Source organism: Chenopodium album, chromosome 10 (genome assembly GCF_948465745.1).
Source record: "Chenopodium album chromosome 10, dcCheAlbu1.1, whole genome shotgun sequence".
Classification (NCBI taxonomy): domain Eukaryota; kingdom Viridiplantae; phylum Streptophyta; class Magnoliopsida; order Caryophyllales; family Amaranthaceae; genus Chenopodium; species Chenopodium album.
The window spans coordinates 60,090,609-60,117,495 of record NC_137843.1 but is presented as its reverse complement, the minus strand read 5'-3'; the positions used below and the strand labels follow the sequence as shown (position 1 = coordinate 60,117,495).

The 26,887-nt window shown below is 38.7% G+C and overlaps 3 protein-coding genes across 3 annotated transcripts; 2 read left to right on the top strand and 1 right to left on the bottom strand.

The window, feature by feature from the left end:
• Positions 1-943: 943 nt before the first annotated feature.
• LOC145564409 (UPF0496 protein At3g49070-like) lies at positions 944-6,889 on the bottom strand. The gene is made up of 3 exons (XM_081624715.1): positions 6,827-6,889; positions 6,652-6,730; positions 944-2,109 (listed from the first exon to the last, which is right to left on the bottom strand). Exons 2-3 carry the CDS (start codon positions 6,704-6,706, stop codon positions 1,046-1,048), a joined length of 1,119 nt encoding a protein of 372 aa, XP_081480841.1. The 5' UTR covers positions 6,707-6,730; positions 6,827-6,889; the 3' UTR covers positions 944-1,045.
• A 14,491-nt stretch (positions 6,890-21,380) lies between these two features.
• Positions 21,381-22,551, top strand: LOC145562772 (uncharacterized). Its single transcript, XM_081623148.1, has one exon. The coding sequence runs from the start codon at positions 21,466-21,468 to the stop codon at positions 22,378-22,380; it is 915 nt and encodes a 304-aa protein (XP_081479274.1). The 5' UTR covers positions 21,381-21,465; the 3' UTR covers positions 22,381-22,551.
• Positions 22,552-25,133: 2,582 nt separating this feature from the next.
• On the top strand, positions 25,134-26,195 carry LOC145564407 (uncharacterized). The gene has a single exon (XM_081624714.1). It carries the CDS (start codon positions 25,193-25,195, stop codon positions 25,991-25,993), a length of 801 nt encoding a protein of 266 aa, XP_081480840.1. The 5' UTR covers positions 25,134-25,192; the 3' UTR covers positions 25,994-26,195.
• Positions 26,196-26,887: the final 692 nt, after the last annotated feature.

The following is a 26,887-nucleotide window of genomic DNA, read 5'->3' as shown; positions in this document are numbered from 1 at the left end:
AATGCTAAATACGAGTACTATGGATCACATAACTGTAGAAGAGGGCAACAGTATATTGGGAGTTTGGCTCCATACTATGAGGCTTTAGTTTGTCTTCATAGATTACAACGGGCTTGTCTATTTTAGTTACTACCTCCGTTAAATATTATGTGCAATTTTGGGGGTATTATTTGTGAGATATAAAATATTTCAAAATTGCACATAACATTTAACGGAAGTAGTATTAGAGACTCTTAGTCTCTTACGCTTTACTAGTTTAGTGTCTCTACTCTCTAAAATTTACAAGCATTATTTTGTCAGCATTGAACATCTTTAAACCTAAAAATGGACTTACAATTGAACAGTTGTACTCCAATTTGAATGGAGTATGTATTAAAGTCGATTATGATGTATCAGCTCATAATTTCTCTGTTTTTCATTTTTATGAAGGTTTTATAATTAGTAAAAAATATTCTGACATTCAATGTTACCCTAAAAATTATACTACTAGTTTTATGAAAATAATGTGTGTAGTATATATGAAATGTCATCTTCAATTCCAAATAATAGTGACATATTGGCCTGGTTTAGTGGTTGAGCTCTTTCTTGTATGTTCAAAGGCTACTTATTACCAACAAGAGTTGACTCAAGTGGTAAGTAACTTGATGTCGTTTAAAAGAGGTCTCGGGTTCGAGCCTCATCGTATGCAGATTCTCTTGTTGGGAGACTCACCCACCATAAGCCAGGTGTGCTACCGAATCAGATCTGAATGTAGTTGGAGCTAAGCTCCGGTGAACCGATCGGGCAATCTTAAAAAAAAAAAAAAAAAAAAAAAATAGTTATTATATGATCAAAACACAATTACGAGAGTCTAGGACAATTGAAAATCAATTCTTAACAATTAAATAGGCTATCATCTATATATCCTTTCAAATGATTACATACCACAATTAAGGGAGGACATAACAAGAGATTTTATAAGAAAATGAAAGAGAAATACTTTCTACTACAATGAATATATATATATACATGTAACAAAATATTTAATTTGTTTTGTGTCATCTAATCATCTTGGATGTAAGTCTAATATTTCTTTTACCACTAAGTTCCTAGCCCTATTGATGGTCATAAAACAAAGATATAGGTGTTCTTCAAGTTCATCTAATTGATCCATAAACTTTGCGTCATTTCTCTTAAGTTGGCGCGCCACTTCTTCACCGGCTTGAGCGTGTAAGTGATCATCAACTCGATCCATCCAAAACTCGACCATGGCTCGAATATGCTCTAGCTCATCATCAAGCCGAGCCACAAGCCGACTAATTGTATCCAAATCCCTATTCAAAATGTAGGTTCCTTTGGCAGCTGCATCAAGCTGAGCCGACGTCTTGGCTAGTTGTTTTGTTGAAGTTGAGCCTCTAAACGCAATTATAAGACCCGGAACAGCCATAGACATGGCTACAAAATGAGTTATGACAATTATAGTAATTGAAGTTGTTAGGGCTACAAGAAAAACAGCCGAGCTTACTTTAAAGCTATTTAGTACATGTAGCTTGGCTTTAACCCTATCACGTTGGGACTCGAGCCGTTTGAGTAGCTCGGAACAGTTAGATTTCACGGCTTGAAATCTAGCTAATGAAGAAGAAGAATTTACAAATGGGTTAATAGATTTAGTGATTTCGGTTAGTCGTGGTAAAATTATAGGTAAATGGTTAGAGGATGATGATGAAAATTGAGGAAAATCAAAGGATTCTAGGGTTTTCTTAAGGGAACGATACTTAATACGTAATCTGTCGGTGTCTTTTAGTAATTGACCACATAAAAAAGATGCGTTAGCAGTATGTTCAAAATAGTTAGTAAGAAGAGACATGATTTTTGGCCGATTTTTGGTTAAGGATAACAATTTTGTCACGGTAGGTTGATCTGGGTCTAAGAGATGATCAACAAAAATCCTATAAGAAAGTAATCGTGTTGTTGAGGTTGATCCCAAAGATTTTTTTGAGAGTGACTCTTTATGTGTTAGTGCCAAAACACGACCCCAAAACTCATTATATGATTCGGTTCTAAAGGCATTTGCATATTCCTCTCTAACATCCACGTTAAAAGGGACATGAAGTTCATTCGAAGTTGAAACTGCATTACATGAAATGCCAAAAATAAATGTTAGTTAGCCAATTATTACTAATTTACCTAATGAAAAACTAATTTAATTATTTTCTTACATAATCACTAAAATTCAATACAAGGATATATCATATATGTGAATGTGATCTGATCTTCTTCATGTTCTTGTGACAAATTATGGGTATCACAATTTAGTTAGTTGAAAACTTAGCTTGATGTTAGATTAATAATTTAATACCTAGAGTAAAGTGTGACAATGACATAATAATAAGAAAGAGATGTGAATATAAACATTAAGCCACAAAAAAATAAAAAATAAAATAAATAAATAAATAAAATAAATAAAATCCAGCAACACTAATAACATGAATGTGAATAATATTTAAACAACCCACCAACTACCTAATCTATCTTATCTAGTTGTTGCTTCAACCACTGGACTTGCTATGATTAATAATGAATTTACAGTGTGTTGCGCAATCTTTATATAGAAACACATCCAGTTTATTCTCAATCGTCTAAAGTAGAAACTATTTTTGACTAAAATAAAAAGTACAAGTAGTTAAATAAGAACAATAATTTGATCCAATGTGATAAACTTTTTTTGTGAAAGGCAATGTTATGAACTTTTAAGGAATGTGTTAAACTTGTACTCCTAATTCATCGATCCTTATGATTGGGTAAAAAAGTTTGGACTTGAGTTTTTTTATTTTTGAAGTGTTCTTGGTCCAATTTCTACGGAGTATATGGTTGTAAGTACGGACGAATTATTTATATTATTGATCACTACCTAACCCGTATTATAAGTTACCCTAATAAAAGCTTTTTTAAGTAGGTTCCTAATTAAAAGCATTGAAACAAAACATATTCAAACTTAATGATTTGACAAAAACAACCCTAAATTGGCCTAATAAAAGCCTTTTTAAATAGGGTCTTAAAAGCATTGAAATTAAACAAAATCAAACTTAATGATTTGACGAAAACACCTGAGTAGCACCGCCATAATTTGAACTTACTTACAATGAAGTCTAAGGTCTAACCTATTTTCGACAATTTCTTTAAAAGAAATTTGATAGAAGAATGCAAGGAATAAGAAGTATGTTGTCATTGTCTAAAACATATTTAGTATTTTTGGACAATTTTAGTTTTTAAAGTTGGTTTTATTGACTATAACTTCTCGTTTCATATAAAGGCAGACATTGCTAAATTGTTGGTTGTTATATAATACTATGTTTATATACATACTTCTCAATCACTCTTCACTCAACTCCTATTTTGATGGACGTTGAAGTTTAATAAATTATTAATATCCGTAGATCTCTTGATTTTAACAATTTAATTAATGATAGCGTTTGGTTAATGACAATGTGTTACACACTTGAAGGGTCGAGTTATAGAAGGTGGCATTAATTTTTATTGTTCGATTGACCGGCTCATGCGCACAAATATTGTTTTTGTACCTATTCTACAAATTAATGTAATTTACGGATTTACCCTACTTTTGCTCTAACATACAAATGCATTAAAATATTTATCTCCTTAATTGATAAAACTTTTACAGTATCAAACTATTAATTAATAACAAATTTTATTTAAACTTTTAATTAAAACCAAGTTCTCTATAGTTAAATTTTACAGAGATGTATAAATTAAATAGCTAGGCTTATCTATCTTCAAATGGTTTAGGTTAACTTCACAAACAAACTTCAATTTAGTGATTGATCGTACAATTTATTTATTTTTTCCCTAAATGGTTGATCGTATTACATCATTACTATACTATCCAGTATCCACCTTATAATTAAGGTAACAACTACCTAAAGATTGAGTTGGGGACTTGGGGTACATTAGAGAGATGAATAATTCCTCATTCTGGGACCAAGAAGGGACTACATACATGCTGTAAGTGATCAAAATGAGAGCAAGGTTTAACTATATTTGCCTGCTCATTAATGCATGCATATTTCACACACATGGTATACATTATACTTTAACTGTTTTTATCTTGGTGCGACTCTTTTTAATTTTTTTTTTTTAAACTATTCATACATATTGTGAATATTTTGAAATGACCTATAGTAGATAAAAATGTACGTATTGTAAAATTTTAAAATACAATACTTAGTAAATTTAAAATTTTACATACCATGATATTGTAAAGATAAAAATAAAAAAAAATTGTGTAGGGTGTTTGATAGTATATTTTTATACTCCTTAATATGGAGTATGATTAGCTCTTACAATTGAGTTTTGCCACAAAAAAGGGTTACATACTTGCAACTAATTAGATTATACAAGTACAAAGGTTTTCTTTATTTATTTTTTTTTATTTTTTTAATTTATATATCTTTCATTGACTTATTTTTTAGATTTGAAAATCCAATTATTATTAATCCATTGATGTGGACTCTTTTCTAACATTTATAATGCAGATGAATTATAATTTCTCATCAAACATTCAAACACCATGATTTTAGAGAGTTTGTTGGTGGCTGAATTAACTTGAGCCTTTTATTAGGTAGACATGAAATCTTCCAAAACCATCAAATATTTATTATCCGTCGAAAATTATCTCTATATTGGCTTCTTCAAGCTAAGTCAGACAAAAAACTACATTTGTAACCTTAGTTTTTCATAATTTCTTTTTAGAGTAATTTACATTAAAATATTTTTATGTCGTGTGACGACTCAACTTAGATGGAATCATGGAATTGACTTTTACGTTAAAAATGTACACTTTCATCAGAATGTCGACCATTTTATTTAATTTTTTTTTTTTTTAATGTAAACATTATAAACAAAGTAGTTTAATAATGGTTTTTAAGACATTATTTTGGACATGATCAAAAGCATGTTTTCAAAAAGCTTTTAAAGTAAAAACCTTTACTAAAAGTAAAAAAGTCATGTTTGGTAGAAATTGTGTTTTATGATGCCGTTTAGTTAACTCTTTTAGTGGTTAAAGACCTGAGATAGGTCATACTCATACACAAACTTTCAAAATACTACCTTTTGAAGGTAAATATAGCTAATAATCTTTTATATACATCCAGTTGCACATAAAATTAGGTGCACCTAAGGTGTTTTTTTTTTTTTTTTTTCATTTGATAATTTTTTTTGTTTATTTTAAAATAAGAAAAAAAAACGAAAAAAATGTTAAATAAACAAAAAATACCCTTGGGTGCACCTTGTACCCGGGTGCATATAAAAATTTTCAAATATTGCTGAACTATATGAAGCTTGTGCGATGCACGGTTTGTTTGAATTTTTAAAAATAATTTTTTTTATACATGTGCTAAAATTTGTTATATATTTAGATAAAATTCCTGATATCAAAAGATAATATTTTATATTTAATTAATTTAAACTGAGAAAACTCATTTGCCAATTTTGTTTACGTGTCAATTAAACTATTTAATTCTAAAAGAAATTAATAATCTCATATTTAATTGGATACCACTAAAATTTATTATCCTACATGGCACACTAAAAAAATTAAATCCTACATGGCTCTCTAAAAACCCGAAAAAAAACTCCTCTTTATATATATATATATATATATATATATATATATTAGATTTTGAAATGAAATTAAAAGTAGTACTTTTTATAGATGTACAGTTTTATACATATAATTTATCACCGTATTTAATCATACAGACTATAGAGTACGGAGTACTTTTTAAAAAAATTATTACCATATCTAATCATATGGAGTATTTAACACTGTCTTTTTGACTACTAACATCTACCCCTTAAAGCCTTAACAACTACAAAGTACAAGTAGTCAAGTAAAACTAACTACCAACTAGTACAGCTAAAAAAAAAAAAAAAAGAAAAAAAAAAGGAAAAAAAAACAACTACCAACTAGTACAACAATTATAAGGTGAATTAATACAGAGTAATTTTATGTCAAAAAAGTTATAACTCAACCAACGAAATCTTGGCTTAGTTGGTTAAGATTGAAGGTCAATATATGATATGTCTGAAATTCCCTTAATCATATGAATTATAATTTGTATTGTTTTTATGACTCATTTCAAAGGAGCCGAGAGAACACGATACTCGTATTTAGCTATTGACTAATATCACAAAATTGCTAATATGCTGCAACATACTCAGTCAAGACCAACAGACCTGAGAAATGGTGGGCTAGTTTTGGAACATACAAGATCTTTGTTAGTCTTTCATCGATGGGCCTATTTTTATCTTAAATTTGGGCCAGCATAGTAAAACAAAATGGACAGATATAAAGAGGCTGGCCCAGAACAAAAACATGGAATATCTAAAATCAATTGTTTAGCGAGATAACAAGTCACTTCAATTAACTACTCTCTTCATTTCTTATTATTTGCACCATTTAATCCAAAAAGTTCTCACAAAAAGGAGGCTCAGGGTGCAAACAAAAAGGGACCGAGGGAGTAGTTTCATTATACAAAAATATCTTATATTACAAATACTTCAAACTATTTAAGCAAAACCATAAAAACATAAGGTAAAGAAGTTAAAAAAATTGATAATAATAAATAAATAACGAAGGGTAAGAAAATTTACCGTTGCAAGAAAAGGCCTTTTTTGTTTGCAAAATTATTCTCCTCATCTTACCCATTTATAGTAGACTCTTAAAATATCACTGCAATGATAAACGATAACGATTCAGTACTATAGTTGTATAAGAATAAATGAAACATTAAAACAAAAAATGTTATTTGGGAAAATAAAGAGAAACCTTAAAATTAAGGAATTCAAGAGAGAATAATTATTAAGTTGTTTGGAAGAAAAGAAAAATTTGTAGAAAATAAAAGGGCAGAATTAAGAAAAGTGAGAGAAATGGAAGAGGCAGGTTTATATAACGCAATATTGTATAGATTGCTTTAAAGGGAAATTAAAGAGAAAAATTAAGCATTGATTAATAACCTCAAGTTTTTGAACTTATAATATAAGCTAACTATAATTAATCACGCGTCATGTACTTGAAACTTAGAAGCAATAAAAAAAAAGAGCACAATATTATTTTGTGTAAATGTTAGTGGTGCTCATTTTATCTCATGTTGATGATATGGACTTGTATAGACTATAATATTGTGATAAAATAAAGTGGTGTAAATTGGAACTTGTTGTGAAAGTTAATCAAGAAGCAATTACTAGCAATAACCGACTAAGAAGAAGATAAGAGGATCTAAGGAAATCATACATTCATTCATACATAAAGCATGTCTAAAAACAGAATCATCAATTCGTCACTCTTACTTGCTATGATTTTGGAGGTTATTTTCTGAAGTAGAACGTACCATCCTAGCATTATTATATAGTTCCGCCTAAACTCAACGATATAATTTTATGCCTTTTTGTGGCGTTGTGTACTTGTGTGAAGGTACAAGTATACATTGATTACAATGACTGTTTAGAGTTCGTTTTAGTCCTCTAAGCCGTGTTTAGACATACCAAGCTAAGCTTGGTCTATGGTAAGATTGTCACCTTCTAACTATGAGGCTAGGGGTTCAATCCCCACTAGGGACACTTAGAGGGTGGAGATCCCTTACCCTTCCCCCTCACTCTCAAAGTATAACAAAAAAACCGTGAGGGTTGAGATACGGTAAGGGTCTTTCTCCTTACCTTTAAAAAAAAAAAAAAAAAAAAAAAAAAAAAAAAAAAAAGTGGTGTTCATACATTGTCATTTTCTTTAAACAATTGGGTTTTGTACAATCTCGTAACTTATCATAAATATCGATCATTAATTAGTATAGTTATTCTTAGATTCATTTTTATTTTATTTTGTTGACTTTAAGGGTGCAAATTCAATCAATCATATATTATGGATTCGATAAAGCCCAATATTGAGACCAAATAACTTAAATATACGATGGCCTACGAAGTCAACTAGGGCCCAATGGAAAAATCAATCAACTCGAAGACAATCAAAAGTTACATTTTACATTCGCTTTATCTTTCCTTAGTTTTAGCACTTTAGCTTAGAGACGTAGATTAGTTCGTGGTAGCAATAGCATTAGTATGCTATAATCTTTAGAGAAGCTACTCATTTTCGATTGAGATTAATCATAGAAGTACCTCTTCCTCCTTGGATTTGATTCAATCGTCAACCTGTTTGTTTCTTTAGACTCTAAACTTCCTACTTGTATTTGTTTTTGGATTCTATTTCGACAACATCTAATTTAAGTTAAAGTGTTGCAACTAAAAGTGAACTAAAGAAGAATGTATTTTACGGGACTATTATTCATTCATTCGTTCGGTACTCCATAACTTTTATAGCCCAAGTTCAAATCCTCCATTCAAAGCATAGGAAGTATTACCGTGTTGGTTTGTTTCACTTCCTCGTTCACATGCATTGGGCCTGCAAAAGATCCGATCTAAATTTCTAGCGGGCTAGGCTTAGAACCCAGACTAAATTGTGTAAGCCCAGAATAATTACCTTTAGTCCAAATCCAATTTGGACCATTTACGTTAGTTGCAATTATTCTCGTTATGGTCTGTCACATTGAATTATGCCTTTCTTCCTTTGTTCTCTCCTGAATTCTGATAAGTGATCAACTTTGTAAATTCGTTTGTAAAACTTCACCAACCTAGCTTATCAATTGCTTTTGCAAATTGCGCAAAAAATTTAAGCCTAATTGTATGCTTAAGTTGTTTAGGGTAAAAATTACCTTAGACAGGTGTCCCAATAAGAGAAGGCCACGTGTCAAGACCAGGATGACCCAAGTGGTCCCCTAGCCATCTGACACGTGGCTCTTTCAGATAGATTCTGAAATGGCGGCTTTCAAGGGCCCAAATCCCAAGAAAACGCCGTAATTCGGCGCAGCCCACTAAAATCTAGGTCAAGTGACCTAGATAGGGGCACACCTACCAATGACCTTATAAATAGGGAGATATTTCCCCATTTTGGGGACACATTCAATCATTTATTACACCTACTTTCTCTCTCATCAGAGAAACACCTGAGCTTGGAATCCAAGCAGATCCCCACCTAAATTTTCGCACTCTTTATTCTCTTTCAAGTTACTAACTTGATCTTCGGAGGCGGAGCTCCCACCACCCGGAGTCTCCGTTGTTTTTGCAGGTACAGTCAGCCGGACCAATCTTTGTGACTTAACTTTCCCGAGGGACAAAAACACCCAAAACATTTGGCGCCGTCTGTGGGGAGAGTACCTCAAGAATGGTTCAAGAGTCTGTACCACCTCCTGAGCGTCCGGTAGACCAACCGGAAGTCTTTACTGACCAAGAGGACGACGATCCTCAGGTCGAAACTTATATAGCCAGTGATGGCTCTCTGATAACCAAGCGCATCCGGCCCAGAGACACTCTGGAGCGGGGTGTCAGCCAGGCGGGTACAAACTGACTCCCTGGATAGTCGGAAGGGGAAACCCATACGGCCAGTGGATCTGCTCCCGTCACTCGAGACGAACTCATGAAATTCATGACTAGTTTCAAGGGTGAAATTAAGGATCTGATCACCAAGAGCCGGGCTGGCCCAAGCAGGGGTCAGTCGGCAAGGAAGACTCCTCTGGAGAAGGGGAAGTCAGTCAGAGATAGACAGCCAACTCCACATTCAAAGGAGAAGGCAGCCGGGACCATTGATTGGTCCAAGATTCTTCTGCCTAAGAGGAACACCAACAATACCCGCCAGAGTGAACAGCCGGTGGGAAACAAAAAACCACCTCTTGATGCCCGGGAGATCATCACCCGCAAGAGTAATCAACAGTTGTCTGAGTCAGCTTCTACATCAAGCTTTCCAGAAAGCTTTAAAAATATATCTGTAGGGAATGTGCAATCCTTGCATAAGAGCCATACAGGCGGTAATACCGTCCATTCTGGCCCTCAAATGATTGGGAATGCACCGTATGTGCCACCTATGGTCTATGGTCCGTATTCTCCTCATTACATGCAGCCGGCCCTCTTCGGAGGTCAGGCGGCATTCAGCAATGTCCAGCCACTAGACTGGCAGCTTCGTCTGCTCCGCCTGGGTAAACAACCTTCTGCATTCACCACCCGGGAAATAACCGAGGCGGCATAGCCGGAAAAGGTTAAAAATGTGCCGGTGGGTACTTATGATGTTACCTCCAACCCGGAAGATCACCTCATAGCCTACACCAACCTAATGTATTTACAGGGGTTGGATGATGCCACTTGGTGTCGATGCTTTCCAGCTACATTGAAGGGCATTGCCCAACAATGGTTTGGCAACCTGCCAGCCGGTTCCATCGATAGTTTCAAGAAGCTTGCCTTCTTGTTTGCTTCCAACTTCTCAATGAACATCCCTGCGAAGAAAAAAAGTCTTGACTTGAGCACCATTAAGCAGGGAGAGAGAGAAAGATTGCGCTCCTACGTCAGGCAGTTCAATCTGACCAGAATTCAGATTCAAGGACTGTCTGATGAGGTAGCTTTTACAGACTTCTTTAAGGGTCTGAGAGACGGGTCGACCTTTAAGTTCGACCTTGTCAGAAAAGGGGCTTTTACTTTGCAGGCGGCCCTGAGGGAGGCGGAAAGCTATATTCAAGCAACCGACCTCTGCTCGCCTGGTAGCCAGTCGGACTCCAAGAAGTCTGACAGGCAAAAAGACAGCCGGCCTGCTCAGCCGGCCAAGAAAAAAGATGAGAGCAAAAAGAGAAAAGAAGTCTGGGCAGTGAGTGATTCTGACCAGCCGTATCAAAAGAAAAAGAAAGAATTTAAACCGTACGTCCCTAGGTACGAGTTTAACAAGGACTGCAACTCCATCCTTATGGAGATCAAGGATCGGTTGTCTCTAGAGAAGCCGAATCCAATGAAAAGTTCCATTCAATTAAGGAACAAAAACAAATTCTGCCAATACTATGAGGAAGTTGGCCATGACACCAACAACTGCTTCAGCCTTCAACGGGCGTTGGATCGTCTGGCTGACAAGGGGATGTTAAAGTCCTACATTTCTAAGTCCAAAAGGACTAATAAAAAGAACCTGGGACAGTCATCTAAGACACCCCAGCCTGCTAGTAGTTCGGACACCGATAGGGAGCCGGTCTACACCATAGCAGGCGGGTTCTCATGCGGTGGCCCTACCATCCGGGGCACCAAGAGCCATCTTCGAAAGATGGACAATGATGATGATGATGATCAGGCGGCAGGTAGTTCCTCCTTCCCAGACGTACTGATCACTGAGAAGGACAGGGGCACTGTACGCCGTCCGCATGACGATCCGGTCGTCATTGAATGTAAGGTCGCCAACCAGCTGGTTGGTCGAATCCTTATTGACACCGGCAGCTCATCGGACATTATCAGTCTCCGGTGCCTGCAAAAGCTGAAATACAACCTCAGCATTATGCATCCGGTTACCCACCCCTTGGTTAGTTTTGGGGGTGGGATGGTTTACCCAGTCGGTAGGATTGACTTACTTGTCCGGCTGGGTGAAAAAGGAAAAGGACGACACCTGGTCGTCAAATTTTTGGTCGTTGAGGAACTGACCGCCTATAATATCATCCTAGGTCGTCCAACCCTCAACGAAGTCAAGGCTGTAATAATCCCTTCTCTCATGCTCATTAAGTATGAGAGGGATGATGGCTCTGTTGGTTCCTTGAATGGAGACCAAAAGACAGCCCGGGAGTGCTACCTCTCAATCGTCAAGGATACTGTGGCCCTAAGCGGCCAAGGGAAGGAACCAATAGATCTTGACAATGTCAAGGACACCGGCACAACCCCACCAGCAGCCGGGAAGAAAAGAAAAGCACCAGCTCCTCAGCTGGTAGAGGTGAAGAAAGAGAAAAAATAGCAATCACTGACCGGGGAACGGTTAGATGAGCTCCGTCCCCAACCGGCTGGAGAACATATTGATATACCTCTGGACGACAGCCGTCCAAAGCGTACTGTTAAGGTTGGGACGGCTGCTTATGCTAAGCTGGGTGCAGACCTACACCTATTGCTGAAAGAATTCAAAGACATTTTTGCCTTTGAAATGGAAGAGATGCCAGGCGTCAGCCCGGATCTTGCTGTCCACAAACTCGCTGTGGATCCAAAAAAGAAGCCCATCCGGAAAAAGAAAAGAAATCACGGCGAGGAAAGAAGTCAGGCGGCAGCTGCCGAATTAAAAAAGCTGCTGGATGCTGGGTTCATTCGGTCATGTAATTTCCTCGACTGGGTGGCGAATGTTGTGTTTGTAAAGAAACCGAATGGTACCTGGCGTACGTGTGTTGATTACACAGACCTCAACAAGGCATGTCCAAATGATAGTTATCCGCTTCTTAAGATAGACAGTCTGGTCGATTCTACAGCCGGGCATGCCTTGATGAGCTTTATGGATGCCTATTCCGGCTTCCATCAGATACCCCTGTGGAAAAAAGATCAAGAGAAGACGGCCTTCGTCACTGATCAGGGGTTATTCTGTTACACTGTGATGCCATTTGGCTTGAAAAATGCGCCGGCTACATTCCAACGGATAATTAATACAGTCTTCATTAATCAAATTGGGAGGAATGTGGAGGCGTACATAGATGACATGATAGTCAAATCCAAACAACAGGCGGATCACCTTGCTGATCTCCGAGAAACCTTCACCACACTCAGGCGGCATAAGGTCATGTTAAATCCTAAGAAATGCGTCTTTGGTGTTGATTTTGGGAAGTTTCTCAGATTCCTGATTGATCAAAGGGGGATAGAGGCTAACCTTGAGAAGATACAGGCGGTAATTGACATGAAGTCACCCCGCACTGTTAAGGAAGTACAGAGACTAACCGGTTGCCTGGCGGCACTGGGGAGGTTCCTCATCCGGTCAGGTGACAAATGCCTTTACTTCTTCCAAGCAATCAGGAAGAAGACCAGATTTGGATGGGGGGATGATGTTGAGGCGGCCTTTCAAAAGCTGAAAGAACACCTGCACTCTTTGCCAAAGCTTGTTAGCCCTTTGCCCAAAGAGACGTTATACATGTACCTAGCCGTCTCAGACCATGCCCTCAGTGCTGTTCTCCTTGCTGAGAAAGACGGCATCCAGCTCCCGGTCTATTTCCTTAGCCATGTGCTAAAAAATGCTGAACTCCGGTACCCCATGGTTGAAAATTTTGGCCTTGCTCTATATATGGCATTCAAGAAATTGAAGCCGTACTTTCTGGCACATCCGGTTGTAATTTACACTGATCAACCCCTCAAGCGACCAATGTCTACCTTGGAGTCATCCGGCAGAATGTTGAAATGGGCTATTGAAATGCAAAGTTTTGAAATCACTTTTGAACCCAAAGAGGCAGTGAAGGGTCAGACGTTTGTCGACTTCATTGTTGAAATGACACGACCGGTACCACCGGATAACATTGATCAGGTTTGGAAAGTGTATGTAGACGGGAGCTCGACGAAGAACGGCTGCGGTGCAGGAATTATATATGAGTCCCCTGAGGGGGACAGATTTGAATATGCACTGCGGTTTAAGTTCCAGACCTCGAATAACGAGGCGGAATACGAAGCCCTGCTAGCCGGAATCCGCATGTGTAAGGCAGCAGGGGCAACAAAAATTGACGCCTACTCTGATTCACAGTTGGTCGTAAGCCAGTATGAGGGAAAATATGAGGCAACTCATCCGACTATGATCAACTCTAATTCACAGTTGGTCGTAAGCAGTCAAAGAAGAGGTTGGGGCACTTGAAGAATTCCGTCTGAGTCAAGTGCCCAGGTCAGATAACAACCAGGCGGATGCATTGTCCAAATTGGCATCCTCCGCCTGCTGTGATACGCCTCGATCAGTCTTTTGGGAAGTTCTGGAAAAAAGAAGTATATATGAAGAGCCCATTGGAATACTGGACCGAAGCTCTACCTGGATGGATGGCATCCGGGTATATTTGACAGACGACACGCATCCTGATTCACCATAGAAGGCAGCCGTCATGAAGAAACGAGCAGCAAATTTCGAGATGAGAAATGGAGAGCTCTTCAAGGCGGGTTTCCTTAAACCTCTATTGAAGTGTATTACCCTAGAAAAGGGTAAAGAAGTTCTCGAAGAATTGCATGCGGGATACTGCGCCTCCCATATAGGCGGCAGGTCCCTAGCCGTCAGAGCCAGGCGGCACTATTTTTGGCCTACTCTTGAAACAGATGCTAAAAAGTTGGTGAAGAGGTGTGACAAATGCCAGAGGTTTGGCAAGCTTATACACCGTCTGGCTACTGATCTGACGACAATCCACAGTCCAGTCCCGTTTGCTAAGTGGGGCATAGATATCTTGGGACCTTATACACCTGCACCAGGCGGAAAGCGTTATATTTTGGTGGCTGTGGATTACTTCACCAAATGGGTAGATGCTGAGCCGGTCAAGAACATTAAGACAAAGGATGTCATCTCTTTCATTTGGAAGAACATCATCACCCGATTTGGGGTACCTATGTCTATGGTGTTCGACAATGGCCCTCAGTTTGAAACGCCTCATCTTAAGACTTGGTTGGGAGATTAGGGAATCTCACATTGTTTTGCATCAGTCGGCCGACCCCAAGCAAACAGCCAAGTTGAAGCCTTCAACAAGCTTATCTCAGACGGCATAAAAAAGAAAATTGAAAGAGCTGGTGGCTTATGGGCAGAAAAGGATTCATGTCCTATAGGCCATCCGGACAACTGCCAAAGGGGCAACCGGTGAAACCCCATTTCTCATGGTGTACGGTGCTGAAGCCGTCTTGCCCATTGAGCATTACGAGCCGACTCTCAGAGTCATGCTTTATGATGAAAAGGCGAATTGGGAGGCCATGCGGCTGGCATTGGACTCCCTCCCGAACGAAGGGGCAATGCTGTCCTGTGTCATGAGATATACCGTCTGAGAATGACGAGAGCCTACAACAAGAAGGTACGCAAGCGCCCTTTGAAAGCCGGCGACTTTGTGTTACGGAAAATGGAGGCAACCGGTAGGGCCAATGAGCTTGGAAAGCTAACCCCCAATTGGAAAGGCCCCTACCGGATCTATGAAGAAGTCAGGGATGGCACCTACCGTCTGGAAACCGCAGACGGCAGACGCCTACCTAGAACTTGGAATGTAGATAACTTAAAAAAGTACTACTTCTGAGAATTGTAAATTTTTGTAAACAAAGAGTCTATTAATGAGAAATCAAGCTTTGTTTTCAAAATTGTTTTGTTATCTTTATAATTACTTATCCGTCTGGGTAATACCCAGACGACTTATTTTCTTAACCAACTAAGTTCGATACTTAGTGTTAAATTCAATGATCAAATAACACGCGGCCAATGGCCAAATTGAAAAAACTAAGCACAAAAACGCTTAGTAGCTATACAACCGGTCTCAAACAAGACCAAAGGCCAATGGCCGGATGGTTGCTCTATTTACAAAATCGCCTATCCCGACATGGACAATGGCGTCCGGCGACACCCCTCCGGGTGCAATCGACGCAGAGAGCAGACTCTTTGTCAGCTCTACGTACCTATGCAGATGACAAAGATTGAACGACTAAATTGGTCAACTCATAGCCGTCTGACCAGAAGAGTCTACAAGAACGATTAAGTTTTCGAATATCGGATGCCCTGAGGCATCACTCGGTTACCGGCTGAAGTTCTTACTTAGATTATTTATTCCAAAATTGCACACTCTCTCCCAGACAGGGCAAAAGAGTTTTATGTAATGGCTATGCAATAATCCCAGACGGAATATTACCGCCTGGGAAAGAGGCTCGAAGCACCTGTTTAAATGGCCGGCTGTGCACTTAGTTTGGGGCAATCACCATTGTGATTGATTAGCCTTAAAACACCTCATACTTCTCCAAGTATCAAGTGTTTTCAAGCCAATCAATCAATATTGAAATGAAACCAACCACACAACCGTCCAAGGGCAAGAACAGCCGGAATGCAAATTGCCGCATGCTTTTTTAAGTTAGGCAAAATATCAAAGAATTGTAGTATATACGCAAAATTCAAAAAAAGCAAAAATTCAAACACAAACATGTATAAACAACCGACTGAGTCGGAATACTTCATATAAATATTAAAAATGGCACTAAGGCCATAATAACTGTTAACTGGAATCATATCCGGTGAAGAAGAAAGGAAATGATTGTTAACCCAACTCCACAGTTGGTAAAAATACAACATACTCGACTTACAAGCCAGAAAAGAAAGAAACTTGGCATACTGTCGCTGAATTTGGGGAGGCTGGCCTAAGGCTGAGGTGGAGGCTGCTGATCCGGCTGGTTCTGACCGGTTGGGAGGGTTTCTAATTGGTTATAAGGCTGGCTGCCTTCATTCTTCTCATCCTCCGCCGACTCCTCCTTATTACCTGAGACATCATATCCCAGCTCTGCAGCCCATTCCTTGAAGCGAGGCGGAGCTGCCTCTCCCAACACTTGGGCATCATAACCGCAGTGGCGTAATCATACATAAGTTTATAAAATTCAAAGTCTATATCCGGATAGAGGAGACCCCAAGTGATCTCCAAGCGGACTGCATTGTCCCGCTCATTTTCTTCCATCAGCCGCTTCTGCTCCTTGGAAATTTCATCTGCATGCTGACTCCGCATGTTGATAATTTCCAGCCCCAACCGGGTGATGTCTGTCCGGAGCTTCGTGTTCTCCTTGTCAGCGTCTTCTAATGCCTTGAGTTCATCCTTAGCATCCTTCAGTTTTTGATCAAGGTCATTAGCCCGGCTGGTAGCTTCATCGTTCGCAGCCGTCAAACTCCGGATCAGCTCCTCCTGTTCTAACTCTACTGCTTTAATCTCTAAATCACACATATAATTAGCATATTCAGCAAAGTTGAGGTTTTCAAGGGCCCTTCTTTTGGCGTCATTTTCCTCTTCTTGTTTCCGCCTGAAGGGGCCCCGGAGCCCATCCACCCTCAGCATTACCTGAGAAAAGGGCAGCCGGATTATGAAACACTTGGTAAAAAATGAAGAACAAATATTAGAATTGAATTGAAGAATCTTTTACCTCAGCCAATTGGCCCATTATCCGGTCAAAGTCCACCACCTGCAGATCAGGTATGGAATTCTTCTCAGACCGGGTGAGGGTCCTCACCATCCGCTTGGCAAACCCAAGAAGATCCTGCTCGTCGGATGTCAGATTTGCACCAAAAGAAGTACTTGGTGAGAGGGATGCAGCGTAGTTGGCATTCATTCGTTGCCGGCTGCTGACTGAACCCCCTGAAGGGTCAACCTTAGTCTTGACTCTCATAAAGTCAAGTGACCAAGGTATTTCAATCTTGATCTTACCTTGGGTCTCCGGATAGGGCTTAGAGGTATCTTCCTCCCCAGTTGGTGCAGCATCGGTTGCAACATTGGGTGGCCGACCACCCTTCAATGCCGTAGAGGCATCCGGCGCTTTCCTCTGCGAGCGTTCTGAGCTTTCGCTCAGAATTTTCATGGCAGAAGGGGACTTACCACCGGTTGTAGGACGATCCGGATTGGCAGCAGGAGTTGTCTGGGAAGGATTCTTTTTGGCGGCCTTGGCAGCCGGAGTTTTGTCCAGCTCCTCCCCTAGCCTTTTGAAAAGCTTGGAGACGGAGCGTGGAACACGTTTAGCAGCATCTTGCAAATCAAGAACCAAATGTTATTAGCGACAAAAACCTTTGTAAGAAATTTAAAGAAAAACTGAAGTCAGGCGGTCTTACCCCGCCTTTCTTGGCCTCAACAGCTGCTCTCTTAGAGAGGGCACTTTCCTTGCGCAGCTAACTTAGCCGGAGTCTTAGTCGGGTCAACCATTCTCAAGGTGTCGGCTGCAAGGAGAAACCAAAAAGTTAGAGAAAATCATAAAAAGTTGGAAGTACAAAATAAAACTACAGAAAAGCCGGATGCAAGTGGATCTACCTTTGGAAAACATGGGGCTTAACCTACAGGCGGACAGGAAACATTCATCTTTGAAATAGTCCGGGTGGGGGATCTAGTTCTTTGGTACAATGATATGAGTCCCATCCCCCAAGGGCTCAGTAGCGGTCTCGAAGAAATCTGACTCCATTATTTGCTCCCGGGCCCTAGTAGAGAGCGCCGGGAGAGGGCATTTCCTGCCAAGGAGAACCGGTTCCTGATTATACCGGCGCAGTGTCCGGTTGTGTCTCAAAGTTGGTGAGGAGATTAAATAAAATTTGTCCTTCCACCCGGACCATTTGGACACCTTGTCCAATGTCATCAAATAATGGGGCAATGTGATAAGAGTATACCATGCCCCATTACCCCCTGGGGCCTTGCTCAAGTAGTGCATATGAGCAAAGGCAAAGAAACTGGGAGCGAGGTTCTGGAGCTCGCAGGCGGCAATATAGCTTAAAATGTTCACCCACGAGTTTGGGGTGAGCTGCCAGACTCCCAGATCATACCCCTTTAGGATTTTCCTAATCCGAGTATGGAGGGGGAACCGGAGGCCGGCTTCTATTACCGCCTCGTAGCAGACAAAATAGCTGTCTGCGTTCTCTATTTTGTCGTCCCAAGCCATTACTGCGTCCCCAGGCGGAACGATAATATCCCACCCCTTTCCAAAGGGGTCCTTTTCTTTGAAAGCCCTGAAACCACTCTTCAGCAGGGCTATGTCACTCGGAAGCATCCTAATTTTCTTCGGGTCAGGGTTGTCAGCAACTTTCGTCGGCTGACTCCGCGAAATTATCTTGATCGGAGCCAGAAGCCTCGGCTCCTGATCTTTCAGCGGCCTCAGTACCGCCTGATCCTTCCCCGGATCCATTAGAGGAGGCGGCCTCTTCACCGTCTACCTCTCGTACACTTGAGCTTCCGGAAGAAGAGGGAGCCTTTTCATTAGAATTGCTGCTCTCCTCCAAACCCTCATGTTCCCCATTCGGAATAACCTCGTCGGCAGGCACTTCCATAGTGCGCCAGCTCTTAGACTTTCTGGCCGTCTGTTTGACTCTAGCCATTGTGTCCTGCACAGACACAGAGAGGGAGGAATTCGGGGATGAGCACAGCAGTTCCGACAGTCCAGAAAAGGCACCCCCTGTTCTAGACTCAGCCGTCCCGGGAGACCGGCTGAGTGTCCTAGGCAGTGCCGAGTGTGTGGATTGAGAGCTCATTTTATTTTTAAGACTATGTATACAGACGGAAAAAAGAATGTATACAAGTTTGAAAAGAAAAGCTAAAAATGGTACAGGCGGTTACCTTGCGTATAACTCTGGAAACTCTGAAAACTGCTACAGACGGTGACCGGGTGTTGCAAGGTTAGCACACGAAAATCTTGAGAATTTGATGCAGACGGAATAAGAGAATCTCTCTAAAAAATCTCTCTTTCTCTCTCTAGAAGTCAAATGAAAATGAAGTGAGAGAAGGGGGGTAAAATTCTATTTATAGAAGGTGAAAACGGGGGCATCCCGGTTGAATTATAAATTTTACTAGCCGTTATTACTGTTCACCTTTGATAGGTGGACACGTGTCACAGGTCCCACGTGACATCCACGTGACCCCTGTAAGGGGCAAATGTTTAAGGTAAAAATTACCCTAGATTGGTGTCCCAATAAGAGAAGGCCACGTGTCAAGACCAGGCTGACCCAAGTGGTCCCCTAGCCATCTGACACGTGGCTCCTTCAGATAGATTCTGAAAATGACAGCCTTCAATGGCCCAAATCCCAAGAAAACGCCGTAATTCGGCGCAGCCCACTAAAATCTAGGTCAAGTGACCTAGATAGGGGCACACCTACCAATGACCCTATAAATAGGGAGATATTTCCCCATGTTGGAGACACATTCAATCATTTATTACACCTACTTTCTCTCTCATCAGAGAAACACCTGAGCTTGGAATCCAAGAAAATCCCCACCTAAATTTCCGCACTCGTTATTCTCTTTCAAGTTACTAACTTGATTTTCGGAGGCGGAGCTCCCCCACCCGGAGTCTCCGTTGTTTTTGCAGGTGCAGTCAGCCGGACCAATCTTTGTGACGTAACTCTCCCGAGGGACAAAAACACCCTAACATAAGTGTTCAACCTTTTAAATTAAAACTCTATATAAACATTTAGGCCCCGTTCTCTTCACCTTAATTTTGCTGAACTGAAATTATTTTTACTGAACTGAAATTACTTTTGCTAAACTTAAATTTATTTTACTGAACTTGAATTATTTTTACTGATTTTCTATTATAATTCTTCTTTAAGAAAACTGAATTTTACTGAACTGAACTTATTTTTACTAAACTGAAATTATTTTTCCCGAACTGAAATTAATTTTACTGAACTGAACTTATTTTTACTGAACTGAAATTATTTTTACTTAATTTTTTTTAAGGTGAAGAGAACAGGGCCTTAGTACATATATATTGATTGGATTGATGAAAATATTACTTCGTATGTTTTTGTCAACTTTTCTGTTTTATTAATAAATATATATCCGTAACGATAACATATTCAAAGTAGCATCGTATGTAATTATTGAGACAAGTAAATATAAATTGGCTTTCTAATACTTATATATAGTTCTTTCTTAATTGGCGTATGAAAGAGCTATTGATTGTTAAACAATAGAAACTTCAATATCGTACAAACTTATGAATGTTTGATTACCATATTATAATTTTTAAAACATACAGTTACACAAATACAAATAACCTTTCAATAATTTAGTGAAATTTAATTAATATCATTGCATAAGTAAAGCCAAAAATTTTTAATTTATTTTTTAATGAGGGCAAACAATATGTTAATAAACAAATGGGAGGTTGGAGAGTACTATTCAATATTAAGGAACTTGGTCAAGTGTCAATCGTCATACTCGTCAACTTTAGCAAGCCACCAGTTTCTAATTGAATCGAGCAGACTTTATTTTTATTTTATTTATTTTTTTTAAAAAAAAGAACCTTCTCACACAATCCAAGATTCCAAAAGAGAAAATAGCCTACCTAGGATATCAACTAGTCCAAATCTTTTTATGATAGCGTGAATCATACTAGATGTTAGTGGCCTAATGTCTAAAATGGAGGATCACCATGTTAAATCTCTACTGATTTCAATTACTATACCCTAAAAAAATCTCTAATAATTTCATGATTTGAGATTTTCTATGATATTTGATCATATTAATTACGATAATGTTATCTTGGTACTTCAAAATCATACAAAGTATCCTATCAAAAAAAAAAAAAAAAACATACAAAGTAATTAAGATTTCAAAAAATCAGGTATACACCTCTTTTACTACCAATCAGACTCTAACAAGGGAAGAAACCTTGTGGGATGAGATTTTGTCATTTTTTTTGTTTTTCTAAAAAAAAAAAAAAAAATAAATAAAAAATTGCATTCACATTCCACACTATTGATGTTTCCGCGTAAATGTCACACAAAATGAGGGTGTTTTATGAAAAAAAAGGAATTGGACTATAAATACATGTTGACAGCCTACAATATTCTATTCATTAGATAGTCTTTTTCTATAAAACAAGGCTCTTTCTCATTAGAATTTTCTCAAAATTGTCTCCTCTTGATCGTTTATCTAAATGGCGTCAAGATTTGAGGTAGAGGTGACCTTGTCATCTGCCAAGGACCTCAAGAACGTCAATTGGCGTCACGGCCCCATTAAGCCGTACGCCGTTATTTGGGTCGACCCAGATCGAAAAATTTCGAGCCGGGTCGACGAAGAGGGGGACACTTCCCCACAGTGGAACCAAACACTTGTGGTTCCCCTCGACCGTCCCATCGAAGATGCCACCCTTCACATCGACATCGTCCACGCTTACGCAGCTGAGGACACCAAGCCGCTCATCGGCTCGGCTAAGCTCCCTCTTCGGGAGGTAGTCGATGATGTTGGTATAGGCGGGCGCATCAACCGTAGCTTAAAGCTCAAGCGTCCTTCTGGTAGGCCACATGGGAAACTCGAGGTCGAGGTCGTGGTACGTCAACCAAGGTACCACGCCCCCGACCCTTACAGCGCGCCGCCATATGGTGTTTCTAGAGAAACATCATATGGTGGCGGCGCTCCTTATGCGGCCCCACCTTCTGGGTATCCAAATGCGGGTCCCCCGCCTGGGGGCTACCCATACGGGCAGCCCCCATACGCCCAACCCCCGTATGCAGGTTCTGCATACGGCGTTGGGCAACCCGAATACGCGCAGCCCCCAAGTTACGGTCAGCCAGCATATGGGCAACCGAGCTACGGGCAGCCAGGAAGTGGGTACGGTGGTTACGGGCAGGGGGTCTCAGTGGAAGAAAAGAAGAAGAGTAAGTTTGGAGGGATGGGGACAGGATTGGCTGTGGGTGCTGTAGCAGGAGCATTGGGTGGACTTGCATTAGCAGAAGGTTTCGACAAATTAGAAGATCATATTGCTGATGAAGCTGCTGAAAGAGTTGAAGATGATCTTGCTGCTGATGATGCTGGTTATGATGATGCTGATTATGGTGGGGATGATTGGTAGATTATTTCATTTTGTCTTGTTTTCCTAATGTATAATCAAATACATCTGATCATAGCTTTAATCCTTTGATTTTTATTTTAATTTTACATTTATGAATTATGATCATGTAAATGTTATGCATTTGGGATTTTGGATGTCATCAAAATGGAATAAAGGTTACTGCTTTAAAAATGGTCCAATAAATTAATGGTCCTTGTTTAATCAATCAATCAATCAAAGCCTTAATCCCAAAAGTGGGGTCGGCTAACATGAACCAAATTTGATTATTCCGTGTAGTCATCAACATAAATCTTTCTCCTCCATCCCTTACGATCCAAAACTTCATCCTCACGTAAATCCATGCACTTCATATCCTTCCTCACTCCTTCCAACCAAGTCATCTTTGGTCTCCCTCTTCCTCGTTTAATCCCTCCATGGTCCCACTCTTCCACTCTTCGCACCGGTGCACCCTCGGGTCTCCGTCTTACATGTCCAAACCAACGCAGACGATTTTCCCTTAATTTATCTACAATGCCCGCCACACCTACTTTCTTGCGAATAACCTCATTTCTGATTCTATCTCTTAAAGTGTTTCCACACATCCACCTTAACATGCGCATTTCCGTAACCTCCATCTTTTTAAATTAATGGTCCTTGTTTAATGGCCCACCTAAATTTTTATGTTATTGTATGTTCTTGTAGATTGATTGTCGAACTATGTAGTATATGCTTTTGAAGTTTTGATGTTTCTAGTAACTTGTACAAGTTTGAAACAATTGGAAAATTTTGATTTAGTCAAACTTGCTAACTGATATAAAGTCTAAATTTAAACATAATTAATTTGGGAATTATTGAACAAATAATAAATTGGGATTGTTTACACAAAAAAGAATTCTGTCACTCCTGAATTGGATTTCTTAGACTTATGTTTGTGTTTCATACGTTTTAAAGTGTATATAAAATAGTTGGATCTTTCAAAAAAAAAGTTGAAAGAGTGTAAAGGTTGATATCCAAACATGCATTTTAAGGCCATGTTCAATTCGTCGTTATATATATATATATATATATATATATATATATATATGGCGATAGATGTTTGTGTAGGATGAGTCTATAACAGTATATGACTAGAAATAATAAAAATAAAGCTCAGTCAACTTGAAGGTTGAATTAAGAAAATTCACTCAAAAAAAAAAAAAAAATGTATACAAAGAAAATAACTCAGTATTACTTCTATTTTTCTTTTACTCATATTTTATTTTCTTACAAATCTACTAAAAAATTATGGCAATATGTGTCCATTATTTTAGGACCCATTATTAGCTCTGTCAATTTTCAACCCGACCCTTTTTTTGGTCTTGAACAAAGTTTTTTGACCCGTAACCCGGTATAACTCAAACCCGATTAACCCGTAAATTTGTGGGTCAAATTCGACCCAATTTTAGGGTTTTTTTTTTATTTTTTTATTTTTTAATAAATACATTTATTTGAAAATTAATTTTAGTTTATCGATAAGTTTGATTGTTTGTCTACCATCGGACATTCATTTTATCTCTTTCACATTTATCTATCTCATATAACTCTTGCTCATCCACACCAATCACCTGGCACACCAATTATCGTCCCCACACTAATTGCATTCCACATCACACCGTTATACCACCGATCAACATGTCTATTAATATTATGTCAAGAGATATTATACTCCACGCACATATATAATTATATTGGTCTCTTCCTTAAATTTTAAGATGTTTGAAAGTTTTTTATTTTATTATCATTTTCTATTAATTAGGAGTTGATGAACTTTGGTGAAATGGTGATGATTTAAATTATGTAGTATATAATAGCTAAAAATAATATGGTGACAATGTTTGATTAAAAAACTATAAAAAAATAGCAAAGTATGATTGAAAAATCAGAAATTTTAAAAATAAGGCCAAAAAAAAAAAACTAACGAATTCGAAAATTTGGGTTAGTGTTGAGCATTTATCGACCCGTGATCCGAAGTGATTAGGAGCAACCCAACCCGAATCTGACCTGACTGGCCCGATTGACAGGTCTACCCATTATCCATATATGACAATTAATCCCGTATATCTGTAATTATCAATAGGAAAAATTATAATATCTCATAAGTGCATGTTGACATCATTTGTCACACCTTTCAATTACATGATTGCTTGAATTACAATTTCGGATTCTTAAAAAAGATTAATCAAATCACAAATGGATTGGCTCATTGGCAAATTGATCATGAGTAGTCGTTTTCTCATTCTTTATTAAAGACCATTTTTTTCTAATGAATTGTCAAAGAAGGCATGGAAGTGATGGAACCTCAAACAAAAGGATTGGTGTTCAAGTTATTCTGCCACCCGCGGAAATAACACGGCTAAGCTATTCTATATTTCTAAGGAACAATTTGGTGATTTGGTCCCCTAGTTATACATTTTAAAAAAAACAAAAAATTAATGCCATTTTAAAAAATACACTATATTTATATATATATATATATATATATATATATATATATATATATATATATATATATATATATATATATATATATATATATATATATATATATATATATATATATATAAATAAATAAATAAATAAAAGAATATGCTTCGTATATATGCACTTTAGTGTGCACTCACTACCTAAAAAGCTCCTAGAGAACATTGATTTAAAATAAATAGAAATAAATTGGTATTTGAGTCCACAAATTTTAGTATAAATAGCCATATATACATGGGACATCAATTTGTAGTCCACATTACTACCAATCTACAAGAAATCTTCATACAAAAGTTATAAAAGTATCCTACTAATGACATACGAATTAGAGGTAACGTTATCATCCGCTAAGGATCTCAAGAATATAAATTGGCGTTATGGGCCCATAAGGCCGTATGTTGTGGTATGGATTGATCCAGATCATAAAGTTACAAGCCGGGTTGATGACGAGGGGGACACGAGTCCAGAGTGGAACCAATCACTAATTGTCCCCCTCGTCCGTCCCATTGAGGATGCCACCCTTTTTTTAGACGTGGTCCATTACTCGTCTCCCGATGAGGACACCAAGCCCCTCATCGGCTCAGCAAAGGTCGATCTTTGTGACATTGTGGACAACGTTGGTACTGGAGCTCGTGTAACACGTAGTCTCAAGCTCAAGCGTCCCTCTGGGAGGCCTCAGGGGAAGCTTGAGCTCGAGATCATGGTACGTGATCATAGATACCGTGGTCCAGACCCGTACACTACACCCCAACACGTCGAATATAATGCCCCACCGTACCCATATGGGCAGCCTGCACCATATGGTAACCCGGGTCACGAGCAGCCTGCACCATATGGTAACCCGGGTCACGAGCAGCCTGCACCATATGGTAACCCGGGTCACGAGCAGCCCGCATACGGGTACGGGCAGCCTGGAGGGTACGGGTACGAGCAACCGGAGGAGAAAAAGAAGAGCGGGTTCGGAGGGATGGGGACGGGGTTGGCAATAGGTGCAGTAGCAGGGGTGGTGGGTGGTATGGCGTTAGCTGAAGGGTTTGATCAACTAGAGGATCATATTGTAGATGAAGCTGCTGAACAAGTTGAGGATGATCTTGGTGATGAAGATGATGAATAAAGTGATTAATTAATTGATTTGAATTGGTGTATGTGCATAATGCTAAATCAATTGTGACAATTGCATTAGCTTGGCTGTTAACTTACTGCTTTAATTAATCTGAGATGTTGAAATAACACTACACTTGTTAAAATGTGTATTGTGAATTTGTGATGTTACAAAGTTATATAAAGTTGACTTTAAATCTCCATGATTATATTCATGAATGTTTCTAACTTTCTATAGTGATTGGCTCTATGTCATGCATTAGTGGCATAACATTACAGCATGTTTCATGTTAAGTTGAAGGCTTCTTAAAATTATACTCCGTAGTTTCTGTCAAAAAAAAAATGTTTATCAAGTAAGTAGGAGATGAATTTTCTTGTTGGATCTTAACCAAAATGAAGTCATGAACTATGAATGATTTTTCAAAAATTATTTGATAACAATGAACCATTAGTGTTCACCAAAAAGTACTTGCAAACCCAAAAATTATTGTAATAATAAGAGAACTTTTATGTCATTGTGATTTTTTTTATATTTATTTCTATTTACTTTTTTTATTTTTGTTTGTCACGATGTTAGGAAGACCTTGAATTGATGCAATCTTATCGGGTACAACAGTGTTCCCCATAGTAAAATTTGAAGCCTGTAAATCAATCACATACAAGTTAATGCTGACCTATACTCCTATACACAGTGAAAGGATCTATGATTGTTGTTTAAAGGCAAAAATGAGACCGCACTCTGAACATTCCTATACTTATTAGTTAGATTGTATCTTGTCAATTTGTCAAATGATATGAAGAAAGTATTGCATTAAGGGCTTGTTCTGATTTGCTAAATTGAGTTGAACCCAACTGAACTGATTGGAGCTAAACTGAACTGAACTAAACTAAATAGATCTGAAATGAA

What these genes read in the sequence shown, in the direction of transcription:
- LOC145564409 (XM_081624715.1), bottom strand. Translation starts at nt 6,706, where the DNA reads ATGGGTAAGATGAGGAGAATAATTTTGCAAACAAAAAAGGCCTTTTCT. An exon ending in AAAGGCCTTTTCTTGCAACG is followed by an intron (nt 2,110 to 6,651) that starts GTAAATTTTCTT and finishes CATGTAATGCAG; the next exon opens with TTTCAACTTCGAATGAACTT.
- LOC145562772 (XM_081623148.1), top strand. Translation starts at nt 21,466, where the DNA reads ATGGCGTCAAGATTTGAGGTAGAGGTGACCTTGTCATCTGCCAAGGAC.
- LOC145564407 (XM_081624714.1), top strand. Translation starts at nt 25,193, where the DNA reads ATGACATACGAATTAGAGGTAACGTTATCATCCGCTAAGGATCTCAAG.